Consider the following 20,950-nt stretch of genomic DNA (forward strand, 5'->3'; position numbering starts at 1 on the left):
CGGCAGCTGAGAGGTTTGCTGCCCAGGTACATGAGAGGAGAGAGAATCCCAAGCAGGTTCTGCACACTCACCTCAGAGCCCGATGTGGGGCTCAATCTCACAATCCATGAGATCATGACCTGAGCTGAAATCAAGAGTCAGACACTTACCCGACTGAGCCACCCAGGGACCACGGGAAGTCTCTTTTCAGTGCTGGGCTGGAAGGACAGGCATCCACTATCTAAGAGGGCAATTGTCCACCTGGGCTGTGGATGCCTCTCTCTGCCTTCCTAGGCACCTCCTCTCTGATGCAGGGAACACTGATCCAGATCCAGGTCATGGTAATAACCTTCAAAGTCCTGGGTGAGCTTAAATTTAGATCTATTCAGGTTAATATCCTCTCCTTGGCCTTTTTATTCATTTAGTTAACAAAAGGTGTCTTTCCTTGAAATCAGGTATTTAGAATATTTAGAATGGTTTCCTAACTTCAAGCATCCAGGTGATCCTTCCATATCTCATGTTTATTTGACATTGGAAAGGATTTTACAAACATTTCCTAAGTGTCAGGATAAAAAATATATATGGCAGAGGAGAAAGAGAATAAGACAAAAGTTCTCATTGTTCCAACCAAGAGTAGGACAACATTCCCTGAGCACATGAGCCAATTTTCTTGACATCTGGCCATAATGCAGAGTTTCTACAGACAAAAGATTAGTACTGCTTCCCTGTTGTTTCTTCTCTTACTGCCCTTCTCTCCTTTCGAGTCTAGGGAAGATCGATACGATATCTTGGTGTGGCAAGATGTGGGTAAAGTGTAGACAAGATCTCTCTGAATCCTTCTTTCCTTCTTTTCTTTTCTTTGCTTCTCTTCTTTCTTCTCTTCTCTTCTCTTTTCCTTTCTTCTCTAATGTAATCTCTACACCCAACATGGGGCTTGAATTTACAACCCCTAGATCAAGAGATTCATGCTCTACTGACTAAGCCACCCAGGCACTCTCCTCTGTACTGTTTTTTAGAAAGAAAAGTAAAAGTATGTTATTGTACAGACCACTGGGCAAATGGCCAACTATCTATCCTCTGGGTAAAGCCAAACCTGATTCTCATTTTAACTGGATAGTGATTTTATGGCCCTAAGTTACCATATCAGAGAATACACATTGAATTTGAATGCTCTCAGACATGTCCAAAATTTTTGCACCATACAATGTGCATCTTTTCAAGTCAATAAGACTTTTGTAAGTCCTATCCTATTATCAAAATATTCAGGTTATAGAGACATATACCACAGGGCCCTCATCTGCAAAGTGCTCTCTGACTTCTCTCAATGAGATTATAATCTCTTCTTCCTTTGAACCCCAGTAGCACTTTTTTTTTTTTTAATGTTTACTTGTGAGAGAGGGCAAGTGGGGAAGGGGTAGAAAGGGGACAGAGGATTTGAAGCGGGCTCTGAGTTCACAGCAGCGAGCCCAATGTGGGGCTTGAACTCATGAACTGCGAGATCATCATGACCCAAGCTGAAGTTGGACACTCAACCAACTGAGCCAACTAGGCACCCTAGTCTTGCCACTTTCTACTTGGTATTTTTGTTATTTAGGTGCATATCTAATCTCAACCAGTGTCAAGTTACTTGAGGGCAATATTCCCTACAAGTTTTTCACAGCGCCTTACTCCCTTGCTTCTTGCCTTTGAAAGGCCCTCATAACTTTTTGTTTATATACAAGTGAGTGAATCTATTCTGTTTGTAATTCAGTTAACGTATTGGTCAAAATAGCCCAATATTTACATCCCAGGGTATTTAGATAAAACTGTAATAGTTTTCCTCTCCTGGAGTGCTCATTGTTTGAAATGTTTATTTATTTATTTTGAGAGAGAGAGAGAGAGAGAGAGAGAGAGAGAGAGAGAGAGACCGCACACACTCGAGCAGGGGAAGGGCAGAGAGAGAGGAAGAGAGAAAATCCCAAGCAGGCTCCACGCTGTCAGCACAGAGTCTGACATGGGGCTTGATCCCATGAACTGTGAGGTCATGACCTGAGCTGAAACCAAGAGCTCAACCCACTGAGCCACCCAGGTGCCCCTCCTGGAATGCTCATTTTGTGCTCTGAAATATGCTAAGCGCTTTATTTGCGTTTTCCTATTTTGATCCCTTACTGAAACTCTATCAGGTTGTATCATCCTCTTTACAATTGAGGAAGCTGAAGCTTAAAGAATGGAATAATTTTCCCAGGTTCACCCAGCTAGGGAATTAGCAAAACTGGGTTTGAATCCAGGCCATTTAGTTATAAATTCCATATGCACAGCCATTCCAGAATCCTACATCTCGGTCAGCAGATTCAGGCCTTCCAAGGTCCTTATTCCAAGAACCATTTCTTAGAAAGAACCCAGGCACAGTTTATATACAGACTGGCCAGCTGTCATGGTCTAAAAAACGTAGATTACAGTAAATCAGGTTTAAAGCCCGTTTGACCAGAAGCACACAGATTGACTGTCAACTCCTGTGATTCTGGAATCCTACTGTGCTTGTCAATTATTGTCTGGGAAGTTGTGTGTTTGTTTCTGAACAGGCAAAGAACTTCAAAGCTTCTGCCCTTTCTGGAATAGATCTTTCTTAATTCAGTTTACCCAGATTTATTTTTCCTGAATTACATACTTTTTCTTCCCCAGGGAGATTATTTTTCATTTCCTTATAATGATAATTACAAATAATTATATAATAAGTAATATAATAAGTAATATTATAAGTAATTTTTTTAAAGAAAAAACCTGCAATTAAATATTCAAGCCCTTGAGCTATAATGTAAAAAGAATTCCTACTTAAGTGAGGGCAGGCTACATTTAGGCTCATGGCTGACGCTGAAACACAACAGGTACGAACTATCCCCATCTTGCATGCTCTGAAGTGTCTTCCCCCTTAATCAGAGCAGGAAGTTCTAGGATTCACTGGTTTTTTTTCTCCTGTCTTCATTCTTCATTTTTGAAGCAAGACACTTACAAAGAAATCCTCAAAACCACAATGGAATATTCATTCATGGGCACCAATTTATCCCCAGGTGTTACTTAGGAAATCTGTATGGGGAATCGTCTCTGTCTGGAAAATGCCCTGCGGGCTGCCATTACTTTCTGTCCCTTATTCGAAGATTTGGGTGAATGGGAGGGCTGAGGTGCATGGATGTTGGTGAAATTTTGAGGCAGTTCAGCCTTGTTTCAGTTCTTTGGAATGTGGTATGTTTTGCTTCTCTTCTCCTGCTTTTGTTCTCACTCCCAGGAAACGCCTAGCCCTCTGGCTTTCTCAGTGTCAAAATTGCTCATTTTAAATTAAAAAAAAATTTTTTTTAATGTTTATTTTATTTATTTTTGAGAGACAGAGAGAGACAGCATGAGCAGGAGAGGGCAGAGAGAGAGAAGGAGACCCAGAATATGAAGCAGGCTCCAGGCTCCAAGCTGTCAGCACAGAGCCCGACACAGAGCTCAAACTCACGAGCCATGAGATCGTGACCTGAGCCGAAGTCGGACGCTCAACCGACTGAGCCACCCAGGTGCCCCAAAATTATTCCTTTTATAAAAGTCCTTTCTGGCCTCAGATCAGAGTCTGAAGCGTTGCCTCTTCAGACATTTGAGGAGTGAGTATTTGCTCCCTGTTGAAGGCTTTTTGTGCGCTGGTGAGCACATGGAGTATTTGGGGTTTGGGCTTCCTTGGGAGAATCTCTAAAAGAACAGCACCCAGGCAGCAACACAGTCTTGCTGGGTGTAAGACAAGACTATCAGGAGCGGTGTGAATACCATGGAAGGAAAAATAATCTCATGATACACTGAATAGTATCATCATGCTTGAATGTTTGCTATGTGCTGCTCACTGCTCCGGGGGCCTTACTTGCACAACCTTATTTGACCACAATAATAATGCCTTGAAAGGGCTCCTGTTCTTTTCATCTTGCAAGTGGTTTAAATCATCCGCCAAGGTCTCCCACACAAGAAGTAGTAGAGCTAGGATTCAAAAACCACAGTCAAGCAGATGCCCTGTCAGAAGTTTTACTTGTTTGTCTTTCATTCATGACAAATTGGCTCACTTGAAGGAGGAAGGAAATAGATGAAGTTGATTCGAAGTTTTCTCAGGTACCCAATGACCATTTTTCTCTTTTTCTTTTTTAAATGTAGAAACAGCTTCCTCTCCATCACTCGGCCCACTCCCACCAGAGGCCTAGGATGTCTGGGATAACTTTTATTGAAGTGATTTACATTTTGTTTTTCTGAAGACTAGAAATTCTCCAATAGCCAAGAAATAATAATAGTTATGTATGCCTAGGATCTCCTTTGATGGGGGGCAAAGAAATTGTCAGACGACACATAACAGCTCTTTGCAGTATCTGTATGAGACCAGAGTGCTGAGCAATGTTCTGCTGGTCACGCTAAGAAGGATGATACAGATCTGGGGGCTGTAAGAGCACTTTTGGAAAGATTAGCGAAGCAGTCAATTACTTAACAAGAGAGAGAGAGACAGAAGCAATTAATTAGCAAGTATTATTAGAATCCTAGTAAGTATTGTCACAGTTCTAAGCTTTAAGAGAGAAAGGGAAAAAATATCAAGGAATAAAGGAAGGAGGGAGGGAACAAGGAATGAGAAGGGAGACAGAGCCTTCTGGAAGCATCTGTGGGCAGTAAAATCCCTCTTCAGCTCATTGTTCCTCCCCTCACTGAAAATACTTCTAAAGAAATCCCTCCTCAATGTTATAAATTCTGTTGTGATATTACAGATTTTATGTATTTCTTTCTACACATCAAGGAAGACGTGTAGAAAACAGAAGACGATGGACACAGTTAGTGTTTAATCTTTAAGACCACAGTAGGTCCTCTGGAAACTTGGGTATTGGTTTGACAACTGCAGGCTGTCTTGAAAATCCTTGCTAAATTTTTATAAAATCTTTCAATAGGCTTTTAAGTCATCTCCTTAACACGTAATGATTCATTCCTTTTGTGAGCATTTTCAGTACTGACCCAAATCGTATCTCAGGAAATCTGACTGAGGAGGAGTAAGTGACAAAACGGCTCCTATACAAGGAGACAGAATGCAATTTGAAATTCAACAATTATTTTGTGCTCTCTTGCCCTATGACTAAAAACTCAAGTCTTGTTTCTATTTATATTCATTTTCTTGGAAACCTTTACTCTAAGGTTGAGTTATAAAATACCATTTTATCTGTTGGGGGTGGTTTAAAAATGAGTCTAGTTGGGAGATCCCATATAGACCATCCCGTCTCAAGAGACTTGGATTTTATCAAGGAGGACCCATGTTCCAATTTTCCTCTGTGGTCCTGGTGTAATTAGGAATACCACCTCCCTTGAGCATCCGACTTCAGCTCAGGTCATGATATCATGGTTCGTGAGTTCAAGCCCCATGTCAGGCCTGCTGCTGTCAGCACAGAGCCCGCTTCAGATCCTCTGTTCCCCTCTCTTTACTCCTCCCCCACTTCTGCTCTCTCAAAAATAAAAAATAAATAAATAAATAAAAATAAATATTTGGGAATACCACCTCCTTTCCCCCTCCCCTCAATAGGTCCCAATTTAGATGATAATCTATTTTCAAAAATTAATTATGTGCAGCAGGCAAGCCAGTGTGCAAATGGTTTTAATTTCATAATGAAGTTATTGATGTAAGCGATATCCATTCTTTTTTTTTTTTTTAAGTTTATTCATTTATTTTGAGAGAGTATGTGTGCAAGCAGGGGAGGGACACAAAGAGAGGGAGAGAGAGGACCCCAAGCAGGCACTGTGCTGTCAGCACAGAGCCTGACATGGGGCTCAATCCCACAAACTGTGAGATCATGACTTGAGCAGAAATCAAGAGTTGGATGCTCAACTGACTGAGCCACCCAGAAGTCCCCAAACCATATCCATTCTTTAGTAAACTTTCGTTACATGTGATATTCTAAGATCATTTAGTTATTCTAAAATCATTTGAACATCCTTGTACTCTGTATCCTGTTCCTAAATGTCATATTTTACTTTTGACTTCAGATTTAAATGTCTTATGTTGAAAAAAATGTATTACATTGAATAATCGTGAACTCAGTGTCATCTAATGGGCTGCCTAAAAAAATGTGTCCTTTTCCATTTAAGAAAATGCGCCCTTTTGTATTTGCATTTTGTATTATAGATTAATATTCAGTTAAGCAGATATAGAATATCCTGTTCAAGGGCAGAAAACATGTAACTTTATTTTATTTTATTTTTTTTAATTTTTTTTTTAACGTTTATTTATTTTTGAGACAGAGAGAGAGCATGAACAGTGAAGGGTCAGAGAGAGAGGAAGACACAGAATCTGAAACGGGCTCCAGGCTCTGAGCTGTCAGCATAAAGCCTGACGCGGGGCTTGAACCCACGGACCGCGAGATCATGACCTGAGCTGAAGTCGGACACTTAACCGACTGAGCCACCCAGGCGCCCCAAAACATGTAACTTTAAAGTCCAGCGGGTAGACTCTTCGTTCTGACCAATCATCTTTCCTATTCTTTTTTCATAAATGAAGAAACCAAGCCAGGAACATAAGCTTTCCCATATGTTTAGTCAAAGTAAACTGCTTAGTATAGCACTGAATACACACGCTAAGTACTAAAAATACTTAGACTAAGTTTTTTTTTATTATTAAGTTGGCAGAAATAATTCCTCTCTTACAATAAGGACCTAGTTGGTTTTTGTTGTTTTGTGAATACCTGAATGAGTCTTTTGGACGTGAAAAGATAGTCCTACAACCTAGCCTTAAGGTATTTCAAGACAAAGGGAGGGCTGACACTTCTACCCCCCACCCCTCCCCAGGCCTTTACTCAAAGCTTCTCTCTAATGAGAGAAGGAGTTAAGGAGCCTGTGCAGATGGAGAACAGGGAAGACGGAAGGAGAGAGGAGGAGTCCAGAAGAGGCACCCAGTGGAAAGCCTGGCCAGGGAGGGCCCTAGAGGGGTGAGAATGGTCAAGGGGCATAAGAACAAGTGTATCCCACATTGGGTTTTAACTTAATTGTTTTACGATGCTAGCCTATAATTGCCCTGCCCCCATTCTCAACAACCTTCCAAGTGAGCCCCTTTTGCAGCTTGAAGGAGGATTGCATTAACATTCCAGTCAGCTGGATCCCATCCTCAGAAAAAAGAATTTGACTTGAGAGTCCCAATTTTTCTGTCAGAAGTTTTGGGGTGTAGGGGTGCCTGGCTGGCTCAGTCGGAAGAGCACTGACTCTTGATCTCGGGGTCGTGAGTTTGGCCCCACACCTGTGTAGAGACTAATAGATAAAATAAACTTAAGAAAAGAAATTGTGGGGTGTAAAATCAGGCTGCCCAAGTGAAAGGGATCCGTGGGATGGCCCCTGAAGGATGTTAATTACTGTTAAAGGAAAATTCTCAAAATGTTTAAACTATGACTCTCACACAAATCTTCATTGTTGTTGTTCTTATGTACATATTTAATTTTGGAAGGAAATGAATCACTCTGAAATCAGAGACTTTTAAAAACCTCTCACTTGGGTGCATTGTAAGCAAAGTATAATTCCACAATGGCTTGAAAATACCTGTGTATCTTATTCTCGGGTATGAATATGTGTTAAGATCTCACACAAATCTAATATGAACCTGCATCAAAGATTTTATTTAGCTCTCTCTAACTAAAGAGAAAACCAATAAAGCATCCCACAGATTCAAAGGCAAATCTGAAGAATAGGAAGATACAAGGAGTCATGAATGCTTAAGTGAAGTTGCCAGGAGATGCAAAGCTGAAACAAGTTTGCTGTTAGTAACTATTAGTCACCAAAATGCATGTATTAACAGATTAATACCTTCGGGTGTTAAAATGTCATGCTTGAAATCCACTTTTCCACAGGACAGAAATCAATTTTATCTCTATATGAAAAATTTACTTGCATTTCAATGGACAAGAATAATTTGCCTTCCCACCTCTTTTCTTTCTTTAATGTTTGAGAGGTTGGGAGGGAGGGAGGGAGGGAGGGAGAGAGAGAGAGAGAGAGAGGGAGGGAGAGAGAGAGACAGAGAGAGAGAGAGAGAATCCCAGGGAGGGTCTGCACTGTCAGCGGGGGGGTCGATCTCACAAACCGTGAGGTCATGACCTGAGAGCCCCACCCTCTGTTTTCTACAATGTACCAATGGCGACCCTGAAGGATCTGCTCCGCAGCCCCATCTCTCCACTGAAAGGCGCTAAGTCATCTCTTGCCATTTCAGTCTTTCACCACATTTTATTACAATTTTCACCCACAAGGTGGGGATGTGCCTTCTTGTGAGGTTATTCTGAGGATTACAGATAGGTCTACACTGCCTGGCACTGAGTGGGGGGCTCAATTAATGGCACCTTTATTATGATGAAGTCATAGTAGGGTAAGAATTTACTTTTGAGAGCATTCATCAATGTACACCATTATAAGATAGTCAGTTTGGTAGCAAATAGCTCTTTTCTTGTAAACTTTGTCACTTGGGTTATGGTTTTATAACTTTAGATCCATCTGCCAATACATTATACACTTGGCTGGGGAATTGGTCCACATTTTCCTCTTGATGGCAGAGCAGTCAGCCCTAAAAGCCCATAAGGAGTGCCTAATTTTGTTACTTCTTCATAAATATCTTCAGTAAATTAATACTGAATCATCAGCAGTATTTTTATTCAGCACTCATCTATGCAATTCATTGCTTACAGAATAAAGCTTTTAATAGCAAATACACAAAGCTAGATGATAATGGAGGAAGATTTATAGCTGCTGGAACAGATATGTCCCAGAAGTGCCAATTAACAGTCAGTGTCCATCTCAAGGGAGCTCTCTAGTGGTATAATCAGTGGCTCGTCCAGGTACCTTTTCTGATCAAAGCAATAAAGATATTAATTTTTGCAGCTGACACAATGCATTGGAGGATAATAAATATGCTGGATGACACTTAAAGTTCAAAATTATTTCTGTTGTAGATGAAAACCAAAAGACTCGGATGTAAAAGGATAAACATAAGGTCCTGTACTCAGGTTCAGTAAATCGATTACACAAACACGGGATGGGGAGGCTATCAGGACAGCAGTTCATGTGGAAAGATGAAGCAGGTTTTAGGTAATCCTGCTAATGGAAAACTCACCATGAATCTATTGTGTGAAGCAGCCACTAAAATAGCTTATATAAATTAAGCTTCATCAATACAAGTAGAGACAATGCCTGAATCACAGGAGGTGATAGTCTGTGTCAGGAAGAACCACAGTTTACATATGGAATTCATAGGGGTGTCAGATTTTAAGAAGGGCATGGAACAGTCTTGAGAAAATCCAGAAGATGCTGAATGGTAAATGTGAAATCTGAAAAATCAACTCATGAGGAAGAATCTGAAAGACTGAGAGTGTTGAATTCTGAGAAGAGCATTCCAAGTGGTCGACGTTCATTTTTTTCAAAATTGTAAGTGGCTGATACACAGAATAAAAAGAAGATGCGTTCAGTGCTTTTCCAAAGAGAAGATCCAGCACCAGGGCACAGATGTAAGAGGAGGCACATCCCACTTCCCTAATAACTAGAGCTGATGGAAGATGTCACAGGACATGATGTGAACTAGTAAGCTTTCACCTCGGGAAAAAACAGGCAGACAGTGGATGACCACTGGAAGGGATGTGATGGAGGGGGCTCCTCTATGGGTGGGAAGCTGGGTAAGATGCTGGCCAAGGGTCCGGGCAAGTCTAAGACTATATAATTGTTGACTAAATAATGGACTTAAATCAGTCTTGAAGGACTAGCTGATTATCGTTTTTGGTTTTGTTCCAACAGAATCAAATCAGTGCTTCCCCACAGAGGGAAGACCCTGGAAGACAGAGGAAGCAGTTGACAGCTAACTGCAGGTCAAGGAGAGAGGCCTTCGAAGAAGCCAGCCCTGCTGACACTTTGATCTTGGACTTCTAGCCTCCAGGACTGGGCGAAATTTCTGTTGGTTAAGCCACCCAGGCTGTGGTATTTTGTTACGGCAGCTCTAGCAAACCAGTATTGACTTTTTGTGCCTCCTCTAACTAAAGCGGTTTGGACAAAGTTTATTTGACTAAGCCAGGAAATATTGCTATCTAGGAAGGGTCTTGAAGGAGTTAATAAAAAGCGACTAGTCTCACAACTCAGGATACCTTTTATGGACCCAGCAATTCCATTTCTGGGTATTAATTTGAAGGAAGCAAGAACACTAACTTGAAAAGACATATGCGCCCCCCCATGTTTACTGCAGCATTATTTACAATAGCCAAGATAAAGAAATAACCTAAACGTCCATTGACAGATGAATGGATAAAAAAACAGTGGCATACAAATATTCTGCCATAAAAAAGAATTTTGCCATTTGTGACAACATGGATAGACCTGGAAGTTATTATTCTGAGTGAAATAAGTCAGAGAAAGACAAATACCTTATGACCTCACTTATACGTAGAATCTAAACAAAAAACTGAACTCCAGGACACCTGGGTAGCTTAGTCGGTTCAGCATCCAAATTCGGATCAGGTCATGCACGATCTTGTGGTTAGTGAGTTCGAGCCCCACACCCAGCTCACTGCTGTCAGAGCTGAGCCTGCTTCAGATCCTCTGTCTCCCTCTCTCTCTGCCTCTCCGTCGCATTCTCTCTCTCTCAAAAAAAAAAAAAAAATGTATATATAAATAAATAAAATAAACATTAAAAAAATGAGTTTGGGGCACCTTGGTGGCGCAGTCAGTTAAACATTCTACTCTTGATCTTGGCTCAGGTCATGACCTTGCAGTTCCTGAGTTCGAGCCCCGCATGGGGCTGGGCACTGACAGCACAGAACCGGCCTGGGATTCTGTTTCTCATTCTCTCTGCCCCTCCCCTACTTGTGCTCTTGCTCTCTCCCACTCAAAATAAATGAATAAACTTAAAGAAAAATTAAAAGAAAAAACTGAGTTTATATATACAGAGAATAGATGGGTAGTTGCAAGAGGCAAGGTGTGAAGGTTGGGCAAAATGAGTAAAGTGATGAAATGAATAAGTCATGGGAGGTAATTACAACATGGTGGCTATAGTTAATAATACGGTACTGTATTTTTGAAAGTCGCTGAGAGTAGGGGCGCCTGGGTGGCTCAGTCAGTTAAGCATCCAACTCTTGATTTCGACTCGAGTTATGATCTCACGGTTTCATGAGTTGAAGCCTCACCTCAGGCTCTGTGCTACAGTGCAGAGCCTGCTTGGGATTCTCTCCCTCCCTCTCTCTCTACCCCTCTGCCGCTCACTCTGTCTCTGACTCTATCAAAATAAATAAATAAACTTAAAAAAATTCTTTTAAAAAAAGGAAAGTCGCTGAGAATAAATTTTTTTTTAATGTTTACTTAGTTTTGAGAGACACAGAGACAGAACACGAGTGGGGGAGGGGCATAGAGAGGGAGACACAGAATCCAAAGCAGGTTCCAGGCTCTGAGCTGTTGGCACAGAGCCTGATATGGGGCTCAAACCCACGAACTGTGAGATCGTGACCTGATCACAAAAAACAAATGTGTTACCATGAGATGTTAACTAGAATTATTGTTGTGATCATTTCACAATACCCAGTGATTATGTTGTTCTTCTGAGACTAATGTTATCCACAGCTCAAACAAGGCAAAACAAAACAAAACACAACACGACAGAAAGACTCTTGTGTTTAGACCGTCACTGAGCCAGTGACTCACTCCCATGTGTAGCAATTCCTGCTCAGCCCAATAAGTCTGGGGGAAAACCAGTGCTGTGTGTGCCCAAACCCGAATGTCTGAGGTCACTCTTCACCTCACTTACAAACTCAGTTATCTCAAGCAGGCCTCGTTGCTAGGTGAGATAGCTGCTTTCTGGATCATGTGAAGAATTCATGTATTCTATTGTTATTTTCCTCTTTATATTGTTTTATATTTTTCAAATTTTCTGCCTGAACCTTGAACTAAGGAAAGAAGAAATAAAAAATGTAAAAAAAAAAAAAGTTAAAAATGTAAAGAAATAAAAAATAAAAAAAGGAAAAAGTAACCTGAGTCATTAAAACAAAGCATGAGTCTTTTCCCTTCAAATGTTTTGCCAAAAATTAGCAAAAAAAGAGAAAGCTTCGGGGAGCCGGGGTGGCTCATTCAGTTGAGCATCTGACTCTTGATTTCAGCTCAGGTCGTAATCCCAGGGTCATGGGATCGAGCACTGTGTCAGGCTCCACACTAAGCATGGGGCCTGCTTAAGATTCTCTCTCTCTCCTCTCTCTCTCTCTCTCTCTCTCTCTGCCCCTCTCCTCTGCTCATGCCCCACCTCTCACTCTCAAAAAGGAAGAAAGAAAGAAAGAAAGAAAGAAAGAAAGAAAGAAAGAAAGAAAGAAAAGAAGAAAAGAAGAAAAAGAATGAGAATAAGTTTCAAAACAAATGATCAGGATCACTGTTTACTCAGTAGAATGTAAGTTCCTATTAATAAACCAACTTTTTCAACAATCACTTTTTAAAAAAAATTTTTAAAAACGTTTTTATTTATTTTTGAGAGAGAGAGAGACAGAGCATAAGCCTGGGAGGAGCAGAGAGAGAGGGAGACACTCAATCCAAAACAGGCTCCAGGCTCTGAGCTGTCAGCACAGAGCCCGACGTGAGGCTCGAACCCACAAACCATGAGATCGTGACCTGAGCCGAAGTCAGACGCTCAACCGACTGAGTTACCCAGGTGCCCCTCAACAACCACTTTTATGCTTTCTCCATTTTATAGCTCTTCTGCTAGCTTACTCATAATTTGGAAACGGGAGTGGAAGAACATTATGAGAGATCACCTCATGGGAATATTTGGTGTCATTACAATGACATCATGAATTACCTTCATGTCCACTGATGGGTCACCCAGCAACATTGTCCACTCATACTGGACTATGGCATGGTCGTCTGTGCTCTCACGGCCGTCCAAAACCACTCCATCTGTAGGCAGGTGCAAAACCACATCCTGTCCAGCCTTGCTGAGTGGAGGCTCATCCTTTTCTGTGAAAGAATATAAATAATTCACAGGAGATGACTGCCTATTTTTTTTACAATTTATTTAAAGCAGTATCTTGTTTGCTAGAATAGATGTAGTCTAGCAAGCAACTAGTATGAGAATGTATAGCAACTGAAAGCTATTTTCTTACTGATTTTCATGTATTCTCTTTATAATAAACAATAAAATAGCAATTTATTAAGAATATGGAATTTAGCTCTAACACATGCCGAAGAGAAGGTGTGGAGAATCAGCTATTAGCAGTAGCTAGGACAAAATTGTGGGTACAAGACAAAGTAGTAGGCCATCCAATCTGGAGTAGCAGTTTTACTCCCTAGAGTTAAAGTTTCATTTAAATCATAAATAATTTAAGTTCAAGGTTCAATTAAATGAATTTTTTAAAAAAAGGACTTTTGAAACATATCTGAAAAACATCCACCTCTGATATAGATTTTTTTCCTCATCCTCAAGTTTTTAAAATAGGTATAAAGTATTCTAGATATAGGAAATAAATTGGGCCACCTGGGTGGCTCAGTCAGTTAAGTGTCCGAATTTGGCTCAGGTCATAATCTCATGGTTTGTGGGTTTGAGCCCCATGTCAGGCTCTCTGCTGACAGCTTAGAACCTGCTTCAGATTCTGTCTCCCTCTCTCTCTGCTCCTCCCCTGCTTGTTCTCTCTCTCTCTCAAAAATAAATAAACATTAAAAAAATTTTTTTAAAGCTAATATGAAATTTGGAAAGTTAAGGCAAGTTCTTCAATTCACACAAAATAAAGCTTAACTTAGCAATTCTCTGGAAAACAATTTTTCACCTAGGAAAATAGAAAACATTCGGTTTCTAACAACTAGTTTTTATAACAGAAGCTGGCACACTGAGTTTCTGTATAATAGCAAAACAAATATGCTTACCTTTGATCTGGCATAGTACTAAATAATTTAAGGCTAACTACGTTCACTAACTACTAATCTATAACTGGTAGCTGCTTCAGTTGTGACTGATAGGAGAAGCTGCATACAGAAAACATTTCTAAGTGCAGAGTTATGAATATTTTATTGATTTAAGCTTATTAGTAAACTTACTCAAATGTACATATATATATGTATGTGTGTGTGTGTGTGTGTGTGTGTATATATATATATATATATATATATATTCTTTTTTTTTTTTTGAGAGAGAGAGAGAGAGGGGGAGAGAGCATACCTGTGTGAGTGGGGGAGAGGGGAAGAGGGAGAGAGAATCCTAAGCAGACCCCACACCCAGTGCAGAGCCAATGCAGGTGGATCCCACGACCTTGAGATCATGACCTGAGCCAAAATCAAAGGTAGGACGCTTAACCAACTGAGCCACTCATTCACCCTGATATATTTTAAAGAAACTTAGTAACACTACTGGGAAAAAATCTATAGGTTCTTATAATATATCCTTTTTGGTATCTGCTACTTCCTCCCTACTCCAGTGCCAAAGCTCTGTCCAAATGCTGGCCTGGATTTGTTCCTCCTTAACTTCTGCTGAATGATGTTGCTGAGGCACTGCTCTCTTCCTCCAAAGCCCAGTTGCTCCCTAAGCAAATGTCTAAGAGCCAATTCAGATGTCGCAGGGCCTGAGGTCTGGGGCTAGCAGCAATCCTATTGGTTTCTCACTAGGCAATAACAGGTAGTCACTCTTGACACACTGCAGCTAAAATGACTTTTCTGAAATTCTAATCTGATTGGGTCATTTCCATGCTTAAGAAAAACCCTTCAACAAGTTACCATGACTTTTCAGATGTTCAGAGACCTGCTCGTCCAGTCCTATCTTCTACTCTACTGATCCTCCCAATACCCAGAAACAGAATTTCTGTAAGGGGCGGGCAGCTCTCAGAGCTGTGGCTGTTCTGAATAAGAACGCTGCTGTTCATCTCAAAAAGAGATGACTTTTTTTTATGAGCATGTTTACAGGGCATAAGCACATTTGCTATTGCCAATGGTTACATTTGTCTATTGAGAAGAGTCCCATTTTTATAGTCATTTAAGAGAATGAGGACTAATAACTTAGATTTAAATAAGCCACACAATCAACCTTTGCCTAAGAAGAAATTTGTTCTGCCTTCTTCCACCTCTGAGCAAAGACCCAGTGTCTTATGTCTTCATTCTGCTTCTCCCAGATAAGGAGAGAGGTGACAATTTCATTACTAATAGGCCATTTTACACAGTGTTACACAGATATTTCTTTTGGTTCTGGAAGTTTCCATTGCTTTCCACACAGTAGTTTATCACTTTATAAATCTGGAAAGCATCTTATAATTTGCAGTAATACCTTATAATTAGCATGAAAATTTATTTTTAAAGTATTGTTTACAAGTAAACAAACTAAACCTATAGGATATAAACAATGAATGCTTTAATATATTTTTAAGCCCTCAAAGATGTAACCACAAAGACTTAAGATGGAAAAATCAGGTAAGTTCTGAAATACCCCACATATTACAAAACTAATTAATTTTATCCCTCCTGGAAGAAAAAAAAATCATTGTTTTAGTTGTTCACTTTTCTTTAGGTAAGCTTTAAGATACCATTTATAAGCACAATGAAATCCTCATATCCTCTACATTGATCACTATTGTAACTGAAATAAGAGAGATACATTTCTTCATCAGTTCAAGTCCAGGAAAGTTACACTGCATAATGCATTTCAAAATAAGCCAGAGCTTATCTACCCAGAAACAGGCCTTAAAAATAAACAAGTGACAATAAGAAGAGGAAAGGAGTGTGCTATCATTTAAAAAAATATTTGACTTGATGGGTCACCTGGGTGGCTCAGTTGGTTAAGCGTCTGACATCAGCTCAGGTCATGATCTCGTGGTTCACGAGTTCAAGCCCTGCGTCAGGCTGTGTGCTGACAGCTCAGAGCCTGGAGCCTGCTTCAGATTCTGTGTCTCCCTCTCTCCCTCTGCCACTGCCCAACTCGTGCTCTGTCTCTCTCTCAAAAATACATAAAAACATTAAAAAATTTTTAAAAATATTTGACTTGCTGATAAAGAACATGACAAAGGTAAATCTGCATTTTTCATCATCAAAATATAATAAAGCAATGCTAAGTACTCTGGAAGCATTGATTTCTTTCGAAAACCAGACACACTTGGTAAGATCTACAGAGGCGAAATAAGACTCGTACCAATTTTGATGAAGCCTATCAAGGTGGCATGTTATACAGGTAAGAATAATATTACTGTTCAGTTAACTAATCTGACTTACAACACACTGCTGTAAACAGAGCCTTAAGGACAAGGAGGAGGTTCTGGAATCTGGATCTGTACTGTGTGGGCACAAATGATATAGCGGAGGTTGAGGAATTACAAAGGACTCTTGAAGTCAGGATATAGAAGTCACGCCAGACTAAGGGAAGAGGCTTAGATACTATGTGTCAAAATCCATGAGTTTGGTTGATTGGTTTTTGTGGTTTCTTTTTTCATTGTGTGTTCTTAATTGTAACACTTCAGGAAAGAATTATTCATAACCCCAATCTGATTATCATCATTTTTAGTGTGTACTGTTATAGTCTTTCTCCATACGAGCTGATGATAATAAGAGGTGCCATTTATTGGGTGGCATAAGTGCTAAGTGCTCGTAAGCCATAATGTCACTCAACTCTCATGAGTCTCTGAGGTAGGTATTATCAGCTGCATCAGACTCAAGAAGAAATGATTTAGAGGCTAAGTTGCCTAAGATGATACAAATGATAAATCTGTCAGTTCTGATGTCTGCCCAGATCTTTCTAAGTATACTGTGGGGGTACCCAAAGTGTATTCCAGTTACAGGAAATGTAAATTTACATCCTGAATTAACCTAACTTATTAATAGGTTCTATTTATTAATATTTATTCATATGTTCTATTATTGCCCATGTTACTATATAAGCTTCACAGTTGCCATTTTGATTTTTTAAAAATATTTTTAATGTTTATTTATTTTGAGAGACAGAGAGAGGAAAAGAGAGAGAGACAGAGCATGAGTGGGGGAGGAGCAGAGAAAGAGAGGGAGACGCAGAATCCAAAGCAGGCTCCAGGCTCTGAGCTGTCAGCACAGAGCCCGATGCAGGGCTCAAACTCGGAAACAGTGAGATCATGACCTGAGCTGAAGTCAGATGCTTAACTGACTGAGCCATCTACGTGCCCCATCCATTTTGATTTTTAACCTCTCGTATTAGACATCTACTTTGTTATCAATTTTTTTCACCATTATAAATGATGCCACAATAAATATTTTTGCTCCTTTTTCTTTCGCATGGATCACTTTCCTACAAAAACTATTCCAGAAGAACGGATGACTATTTTAATGGTCTCTGCCACATATTTCCTGAGTGACACTTGTATGACGCAGCTCCACATTCACAAGCATCGAGACTTTGGGCAAGTTACTTTCTCTCCCCAAGCCTTCCAGTACACGAGAGATTATAACAGAACCCAGATCTTTGGCTGTTGTGAGGAGAATGAGTTCCTGTGTCTAAGGACCTTATAATAATGCCTAATACCAAACTCAATCAGCAACAAACACAGCTGATGGACTCTGCTATAAATTTGTGCCATCCCATCCCAACCACCCCCTCACCATTTCATGACGTTTTGACTCACCTCACATGGCCTCCCAACAAATTCTCTGTAAGAGCTTTTCTAAACCATTTTCATGCTCCTTTGGCTTCCAACTCTGTATGCTCACAAAAGTCAGAAAAAGGGATGCCTGGGCGGTTCGGTCGGTTAAGCATCTGACTCTTGATTTCGCCCCAGGTCATAATCTCACAGGTGGTAAGATCAGATCCCACATCGGGCTCTGAGCTGACAGTATGGAGCCTGCTTGGGATTCTCCCTCTCCCTTTGTCTCTGCCCCTCCCACATTCACGCGTGCTCTCTCTCAAAATAAACTTTTTTAAAAAAACAAAAAAAAAAAAGAGACAATTCAAGAAGGAAAAACATAGAAGTTTCGGAAGCATAAAGAACTTCAAACGGTTAAGCATCTGGGCAGGGCAAACACAGGGCATGTGGGTAGGTAACCTTTGCCCTAGCTGCAGAGAATGAGGGTGCCTTGGGGCCCGAGCTACGCAAACCCTTCTGGTTTCCATGTCGCTGGGGATATGAAGTGTGAGCATGTCAGTGTTTTCCAGAATGAGGACCAAACCCTGCAGTCACCTGTATTCACCCCTGACCATCTATATAATTGAATTCCCAAACTCAGAAACTTCTACTTAGTAAACCTAACTTTTTTTTTTTTTTTTTTTTAATTTCCACAAGCATATTCCTTGTTTTCCTTCTGTTATCCCCCGACTTATAAGAAAGCTTCCTGTGGCAATGTTGGTTTTTTTTTCCAGACGTGCATTGAGAACAAGGGAAAGGGATTTTGTTTCTTTGCTGCTGGGATTTTTTGGTCTGTGTTTGAGTCAAGAGGAAGGATGTATAACACCATGGGGCAGGCTCAGTGATGGTGGTGGGGGTCCAAGTGAAAGTGCTTCCTGCCTCCACTTCAGGGAGAACACTTTGGTGTTCTTCCCAATGTCTGCCTCAAGGCTGAGCAGTCACAGGGTGACCTTTGATGTCTGCTATCCCAACACGGGTTCTGAGCTTTCTCTGAGGTGCAGGTGGGTAGGGAGGTGGGCCATTGTGGATACGGTTTTCCAGACCCTTGTCTTTGGACCTTCAGGTCTTGGGAGATTCCAGATTTCCAAAGCAGCTGAGGCTATCCGCACCCCCCCCCCCCCCCAATCTTACTATGGTATCATTCTTATGTTATTATAAATCAAAGAGCAACAGAGTGGAATCAAAGGTGGGCCCAATCAAGGTTTTATTCCCTCAACGGCCTTAATCTCCAACGGCTACAATTTTTCTAGTGCCTTCTGTATATGCCTTGACTCTCATTCAGAACATGTGCAGGAAGTAAAACTATAGAATGAAAAGCATCATTATTAGCTCTTTTTAAAAAGGGACATGCCTTAAACTTTCTTATTCTCAACTAAAATCAAATCCCTTCCTTTCCCTCTTTACAAAAGGGATCTGTAGTTCATGGGAATCAGTTGGATCCACTTCAAAAATACCTGACACCAAGTTTCCCCTTCCCATTTTTGTCTGATGAAAATCACTACACACGGAATCATGAGTCGTGAGAACCGAGCTAAGAAACGGATGTGCTATGAGCAAGCTGGCATCTAATTAGATTTTGCTTTTGTGATTTCTTGACACAAACCATGACTTACAAAAAACCTCTGGGCCTAAAATAAACTCCCCCCCCCCTTCGAGCTTTTCTCCTTTAAATCGAATTTCTGTGACTCCTCTCAGGTCAGCCTCCCTCCCCGAGCCTAGAAAAATTCCAGAAGCAGCCCACGGTGCCCTCTTCTGCCCAATCTACTAAGGTTTCTCAGAAACCATCCATAAGACAAATCACAGCCACTCCTCTGGATGCCCGCGAACTAAAATAACTTGGAACGAAGCTGTTCCATTTCTCACTTGGCTGGACTGCCTAAGCGGGTCTCCCGGACGCAGCCACCCAACAGGTGCGAGGGCGGCCGCACCCAAGAGGTCTGACCCAGCCTCCTCCCGCGGAGTGCTCACCCTTGGGAGGCGAGGCGTCCGGGTCTTCCTGCGCGCCCTGCAGGGCGCGGCTCAGGCTGTAGCTGCTGTAGCCGCGGTGCAGCGCGAACTTGCAAACGCTGCGGCCGCGGGCGGTGCAGTTGAAGAGGTAGCAGCCGAGCGCGGCGGCGGGGGGCGCGGGCCGCCGGGGCAGCTCCACCACGGCCACGGAGCAGCGCGGCTCCGAGCAGCAGGCCGCCACGCACTGCCGCCAGTCCCGCACGGCCGCCGGCGCGGTCAGGAAGCTGGCGCCGGCCGCGAGGGAGTCCTTGGTGCGGATGATGGCGTCCGGCATGGCGCTGTAGCCGCCGCCGCCCGGGCCCGGGCAGCCCTCCTGGGGGCCGCCGCCCGCGCGCAGCTCCAGCTCCAGCTCCTCCTGCGGCCGCTCCTGCTGCAGCTGCCGACGGAACTCCTCCAGCAGTTGCTCCACTCCCGACAGCTGCGCGTGCAGTTCGGACAGCGGCGCGGAGGGCGGCCCGGCCGCGCCGCCGCTCGGCAGCCACAGGCAGAGCAGCAGCAGCCCGCGCAGCGCCCGGTGCCGCGGCGGCCGCCTGCGCCCCGAGCCCGCGCTCTCCCCGGCGGCGAAGGCCATGGCGGCCGGCGGCTGAGGCCGCGAGCCGAGGCGGGGCCGCAGAGCGCGAGGAAGGCGGGCGAGCGCGGGCCCCGTGCCCCTCCGGCGCGACCGCGGCGGCCGCTAGGCCCTGGCGCCTCACAGCGCGGCCTCCCCGGGGCCCGGCTGCGCCCCTGAGGCCGCGGGCGCGCGGTCGTCGGCGGGAACGGCAGCAACGAGAGGCATAGCCAGCCGGGCCGGGCGCCGCTCCTTGTCCTTTCTGGAGGCTTCCGGGAGGGCCCGCGCCTCGGGACCGGGACCCTGGGCGCACTCTGAGGCGGCTAGGCGGCCTCGGACCGGATCAGCACCCGGGCTGTGAACAGTGGCCGCGGCGGGGGCGGAGGCGCGTCAAGCCCCGCCCCCCACCCCCGGCGCCGAGGTCCCGCCCCGCCCCTTGCTCTCGTTGACCCCTCCCACCACACCCTACCGCAGGCTCCTCCCAAACTGGGAGGGCGCGGGAAAGAGACCTGTAGGGTAGCTTTCCGGGGGTGCCGCCCTGAGAGTTCTTAGGCCGACCACAGCCCTCCAAGCCTGGGCAGGCTTTGCATCTGAGACCCACCCGGCTTCATTAACGAGAGAGACCTGCTCGAGTGTCAGCTCGGAGGGGAAGCTCAAATCATTAGGACCTCAGGGTCTGCTTAAGAAAAGGGACTTGAACCAGGGAACCACCAGTCTTCAGTCCTTCACCTCCAGCGTCCCCGATTGTTTACACATTAGGTTCCCCAGATGCACTTGGGTAGCATAAGGCTGGCAACGCTGTTGAAATATATAAAAATCAAGCACATTCCCTTATGTTTTCCATAAGGGA

General features: G+C 42.9%; 1 protein-coding gene across 3 annotated transcripts in view; it reads right to left on the reverse strand.

Moving 5' to 3' along the window:
* The window catches only part of LRP11 (LDL receptor related protein 11), a 52,173-nt gene extending 31,686 nt beyond the window's left edge, over nucleotides 1-20,487 (reverse strand). The window contains exons 1-2 of one of the 3 annotated variants that reach the window (XM_043592595.1): nucleotides 19,515-20,487; nucleotides 12,788-12,945 (exon numbers count right to left, since the gene is read on the reverse strand). In XM_043592595.1, the coding sequence (XP_043448530.1) occupies nucleotides 12,788-12,945; nucleotides 19,515-20,124 (768 nt within the window). In that variant the 5' untranslated portion in view covers nucleotides 20,125-20,487. The remainder of the gene's footprint in view (nucleotides 1-12,787; nucleotides 12,946-19,514) is intronic. The other 2 variants (XM_043592596.1, XM_043592594.1) reach the window with 2 other exon arrangements.
* Between the last annotated feature and the right edge of the window lie 463 nt (nucleotides 20,488-20,950).

This window comes from Prionailurus bengalensis, chromosome B2, assembly GCF_016509475.1.
Source record: "Prionailurus bengalensis isolate Pbe53 chromosome B2, Fcat_Pben_1.1_paternal_pri, whole genome shotgun sequence".
Taxonomy (NCBI): domain Eukaryota; kingdom Metazoa; phylum Chordata; class Mammalia; order Carnivora; family Felidae; genus Prionailurus; species Prionailurus bengalensis.